This window comes from Musca autumnalis, unplaced genomic scaffold (assembly GCF_047663935.1).
Source record: "Musca autumnalis isolate F117 unplaced genomic scaffold, ASM4766393v1 scaffold_5, whole genome shotgun sequence".
In the NCBI taxonomy this organism is placed as follows: domain Eukaryota; kingdom Metazoa; phylum Arthropoda; class Insecta; order Diptera; family Muscidae; genus Musca; species Musca autumnalis.
In genome coordinates, this window is record NW_027412088.1 from 104,055,052 (window position 1) to 104,060,998 (window position 5,947).

Consider the following 5,947-nt stretch of genomic DNA (forward strand, 5'->3'; position numbering starts at 1 on the left):
AAATTTGGCTTTCGTAATATTTTGTCCAAACTTAGTTCAAGTTCAAAGATGGATTATATCGGTCCACTCCCTCCGGTACCTCCCCCACAAAAGTTCGAAAATGTTCGGAAAATTTGTGCGAACGGTAACTCTTGAAGGAAGTAACCGATTTGGTCCAATTTGGCCTTCGTAATATTGTTTCCAAACTTAGTTTATGTTCGTAGATAAGCCATGTCGGTCCACTCCTTCAGGTACCTACGCCACAAAAGTTCACAAATATTCGGAAAAATTGTGCGCACGATAACCCTTGATGGGAATGACCGATTTGGTCCATACTTTACACATTCTCATAACATCTACCAGATATAGATAAGGTTCGAATATGGACTATACTTCGCTGCCTCAATTACGATGGTAAAAACCCGAATGGTGTAAAAATCCGCTATGGCACCCCCATGGTCTATGACGGTTTATTCCTTTAAGTACCTTTTCCGCAAAATTTTTGAACTTTAATCCTTATCAACATTTTTGTCGGTTCATACGACCAAAATTTTGAAACCCCCTAAATACATAAGTTTTTTGTGAAAAAAGTGTTTCAATTTGCACAGGCTGAGGGTATATCTCTGTCGGCAAAGCCGACTGATACTTTTTTACTTGTTTTTTTTAGGAAGTATATTTTTGGAAAGTATGCTCTAAAAAGTTGGACCAAATAGTTAAAAATTGGTATAAAAAACTTTTCATGTCACCGGGATAACGGATAACGGAATAACATATATATCTTCTATCTTCTTAAAATCGTAAATCGGGCCACTTGTAGTTTTCGTTGAAATTTATATCTTCCAATTTAGTCTCTTGAAAGGTAAAAAACCTATTTTTGTGAGCAACTGTATGTGAGGTCTAAAATCATTATTTCCTTGAGGTAATTTTTCGATTTTATCATTGTGTATACAGGATTTTTGCGGCGTGCGTATTTTCGTTATGGCCCCCAATTCTTTAAATTCATTCTGAGTCCCATTCATTTGACTTCATCCCTTTTAATAGATTACGCCCCTGCCTAAAACAAAAAAAGTAATGAAAGACGCCAAAACGCATTTGTTGTTGTTTTCGACAAAATTCTGACGAAATATATTTGGGTATCGAAAAAAAATCTTTTGTTTTTGGAATGTCGAACTCTACTCAACACAACTTTTCTTTTATTGTTGCGTTCGCATTGGGAAAACGTATAAGTATTTCCATGTGTGTGTGCGATTAATATGTTTATGTTGAAGGGGGTGGGGTGGTGGAACATTTTCAGATCTTTAGAAAATTCATCCTCTTAGCGGAGGAGAAATCAAGAAATTAGTTGAACAACAAACGCCAAAGAGGCACATCGGTGATCAATTCTTTTAAACTCAAGTCAAATAACTAAAACCCGCCAACATGGATGATCAATTCATTGTAAGTGTGAAGGATACTACGAAATGAAAACGAAAATGTTAAAGCGTTGTGGAAAATGTAGAAAGAATGATAAACTTAGTGTATTATAAGGAAAACGGAAAAACTTTGTGAAACTTTTATTGGAGTTGTTGATGGAGTTAAAAATGAAAAGTCAAAATGAGTTATAGAAAGCTAAAGGAATAAAGAAAAAATACTGTGTAAATAAAAGAAATTCAAGTGCAGAATTTGTTCAAAATTTATTTTGGATTTTTAGTCCACAGTTAAATAGTTAAAAAGAAAAAAAATCATCAATGGAATTGCAAACTGACTGATTATTATCACTAGAGTCACAATAATTGTATTTTATTCGGGAATTCGGCAGAATCTACTAATTTTGTTATTTTACCATTCCTATTTCTTCAATCTTTGATTTGGCTTACAAGTTTTTTTTTTGTGAGGGATGAAGCAATATTTTCAAAATCTGAAGTGGAATATTAAAGTGGAAAATTAGTAATGAATTTACGATATTTTCGCTAAGTTAGCGATCAAACTAAAGTAGGCTGGACTTAACTGCAAACAGCAATTTCAACTTCAATTTAAACATTCCATTCACAATATTGTGTTGTATTTTAACCAAAATAAAAAACAAAAAAAAAGACTGATTTTCAAAATTTTTTTATTTGTTAAAAATAAAACAAGTAGTTTTTTATTCATTCTGTTTAAAATGTAAATTGTTTGTTAAATCTCTGAATTTATTTAAACTTATCGGGACATATTTAAAATTCTTTGGAAAGCTAAAACCAACTGTTGAAAATTTTAAGATAATAATTCTATTTTTTTAATCTGTTTATTTCCATAGGATGAAGATCTTACCCCTGAGCAAATCGCCGTTTTGCAAAAGGCTTTCAACAGTTTCGACAGCCAAAAGTGCGGCAGTATCTCCACCGATATGGTTGCCGATATCTTGCGTTTGATGGGTCAACCCTTCGACAAGAAGATCTTGGAAGAACTCATCGAAGAAGTCGATGAAGACAAATCTGGCCGTTTGGAATTCGAAGAATTCGTCCAATTGGCTGCCAAATTCATTGTTGAAGAAGATGCTGAAGCTATGCAAAAGGAATTGCGCGAAGCCTTCCGTCTGTATGATAAACAAGGTACGACAAACAAGCAGTTTTTATTTATTTATTTAAAAAAATTATTATCTATATATATAAAATTTGTATTTATTTTTATTTATTTAAAATTATTAATTACAGGCAACGGTTATATTCCCACCACCTGTTTGCGTGAAATCTTGCGCGAATTGGATGACCAATTGACCGATGAAGAATTGGACATTATGATTGAAGAAATCGATTCTGATGGTTCCGGTACCGTTGATTTCGATGGTGAGTAGATCGACTGTCACAAACAGCTAATTAGTATTTTATGTCAGAGTGGAATGTCTGACAACTAACTGACAGTGTGTGTCTGTGGGTGTTTTTTGTTTCTTTGTTGAGTTGCAAAAAATGTTTAAAATTTTTGCCAAATGTCTGTTAACTTTTGAAAATTTGTTTGGTCTGTTTTAAATGACAGCAAAAAGTTGACACATGATGGATATTTGTCAAATGAATATGTCTTCGAAAAATAGTAGCGCTAAGTGGATGAAACAATGGGTATTGGGCTGTGAACTTTGCGAAATGTTATTGCCAAAAAATGGCGCTAAACAAATGTTTTTATAGGTAAAATTGCGCATTTTTTATAAATTACAAATTTTTTTTCTTACAAATATTTTATAATGTTATCGTCTTCCAAGGAGACGTTGGGTCGTAAGGTCATGCACTGTCAAATGTGACCAACGGAAATTTCTAAATACTTCTTCAATACTCAGTGTAAACAGAAGTTTCATTTACCCCTGCCGCGGATAATATTTTCGTGAAAAATACATATGCATAATATTTCCGAAACGACAAAATAGAAGCAACATACATATGTATGTACATATCAACATGACAAATTGCCCATATCCATAACAAATAGCAACAAAATAAATTCATATTCCAAAAAAAAAGCAACAAAGGCAATACTTAAAAACACTATAATTTTTAAGAGGGTCACATAGATATTTGTGGTTCAGTTTTATAGTTGTTTCAACATAGCATTTGGGCACCAAAAAATTTTTATCCCCCCGCCAAGGAAAAATCGTGGAAAACATTTAAACACCCACACAGCACCACATATATACATATAAATAAATAAATGGATACGTAATGTCAGAGGGCCACCCAACTTAACACACAAAAAAAAGAAAATAATAAAAACTAAAAATAGTTGAAAGAAAAACTCTCACACACAAAACGCACAAATAGAAATAGTTTCAAATTTTTATTCTAATTTTTTTCAATTCTTTTTTTCTTTTTAGAATTCATGGAAATGATGACTGGCGAATAAATTCTTTGATTTTGTTTGCTAACAACAACAACAACATTCTCATCCAATATACACAACAAACACGGAAACAACAACAACAACTCCAACACAAACACAACAACACATAGTCAAATTTTATTTAATTGTATAATAATAACAACAAGCAAAAACAACAACATAATGTAATTACAAACAAATAAACAAAAATTTGTATTTTTCTTTTTTACATAAAAATTCTGCTGTTTGTTTGATTCTTCTATTGTTTGATGATATAAAGCGCAATTGACAGTTCATACAAATTGGATCTGATCCAAATGAGTTGTGTTAATGATGTGAAAATGATTTCGTATTACTCAGAATTAGCTAGCTAGTGGTGGTTGTTATTAGAGGCGAATTATTTGAAATAATATTAAATTAAATTTAAATTTGAATAATTCTTATTAAAATACAGTCGTCTGTGGTTACAGTGAACTTGTTAGATCCAAAATCTTATATAAGAATGATTTTGTCAAGGAAAAAATAATACAAATCGCTTAAATCCTCAGTATTGTAGAATTTGATGGCTGGTTGAAATACCACTTTTTCAAGCTGTTGGTAACCAGCAGTGACGATTACTCAGCGCTAATAACTGAATATGACAATGAATGTATATTGCACATCAGTCAGTCAGCTGAAGAATAATAAGGCCTGATGATTTGAACTTGAGTATACTATGGCCAGTCCACGAAAAAGGTGTAAGATAGAATGTTCAAATTGCACGGACATACATCTCCCAAATCAAAACGGAAGGGTCTGTGACAGCGTCAACAACATCAAAGATCGGCTGTCTGAGAAGGCGAGCAAGGATAATCTGAAGTATACCATCTCGCAGAAACCATACTCGTTTTACCCGAAGCATGTTGACAATGCTGCTCGACGAATTGTCCCAAACAATCTCCGCATAGCAGTCATTGACAAGGCTAATCCCAATGGCGCATTAACGATTATCATTATACCCTCAACATTTATTCTAACGAGGGTATATACATCTTCATACGGGCAAAATGTGCCTCATGGTCCGCTTCAGACAATTTGGAGTCCGTCTGTCTGTCTGGCACGATAACTGTCGAACAGATTAACCGAGTTGGTTCAATATTTGGCTTTAGTAATATTTTGTCCAAACTTAGTTTAAGTTCGAAGATGGGTCATATCGGCTAACTTCCTCGAATACCTTCCCCACAAAAGTTCAAAAATGTTCGGGCTTCGTCTACAGCCAGCTAATCTCAGTTTATGTTTATAAGTTGTTGGTTTCATATCTCGGAAACCGATTGGATTTTCATTTTTGGATCTTTGGCAAAATTGTAGCTCTAGCTCTTGATAACAAAAATGAGGACGATGCCAATCCATAAAAGTGGGTTTTAGCACGATTCCAACAGATTTGGTATTCGTATATATATGGTACATATTTCCTAAAGCTGACGTTATTACCAAAAAACAACAGTAACCTTAATCTTTAGTACTTTTCGTAGCAATAAGTACAAATTTTCAAAACTACCTCAGTGCTAAGCTCAAACAATAAGCTTAATTCCGAATTTCAGGATTCCAGATATAATATCACTCAACTCCAAAATCAATTTGAATTCCGAATTTCACGATTCCAAATGTATCCTATCACTGAAATCCAAATTGTACTAAATTTAGTACCATTTAGTACCCAAATCCAAATTGTACCAGATTTGGTACCATTTCGTACTTTTCGTACCCATAAGTACAAATTTTCAAAACTACCTCAGTGCTATGTTCAAACAATAAGCTTAATTCTGAATATCAGGATTCCAGATACATCCGATAACTCAAATCCAAATGTGGTACCATTTAGTACTATTCGTATCCAAAGTACGAATTTCCAAACCTACCTCTATCAACACTCCAACAGCACTTTTAAATCCGAATTTCACGATTCCAAATGTATCCTATCGCTGAAATCCAAATTGTACCAAATTTAGTACCATTTAGTACTTTTCCTACCCATAACTAAAAATTTCCAAAACTTTATCAATCCTACACTCCAACAGTACTCCTTATTCCAAATCTTGGGATTCCAGCTATATCAGTTCACCCAAATCCAAATTGTACCAAATTTGGTACTATTTAGTACTATTCG

At 33.3% G+C, this 5,947-nt stretch overlaps 1 protein-coding gene across 1 annotated transcript; it reads left to right on the forward strand.

Moving 5' to 3' along the window:
• Window positions 1–1,287: 1,287 nt before the first annotated feature.
• Window positions 1,288–4,038, forward strand: LOC141404645 (troponin C-like). Its single transcript, XM_073988161.1, has 4 exons — window positions 1,288–1,416; window positions 2,255–2,549; window positions 2,652–2,783; window positions 3,797–4,038. Exons 1-4 carry the CDS (start codon window positions 1,399–1,401, stop codon window positions 3,823–3,825), a joined length of 474 nt encoding a protein of 157 aa, XP_073844262.1. The 5' UTR covers window positions 1,288–1,398; the 3' UTR covers window positions 3,826–4,038.
• Window positions 4,039–5,947: the final 1,909 nt, after the last annotated feature.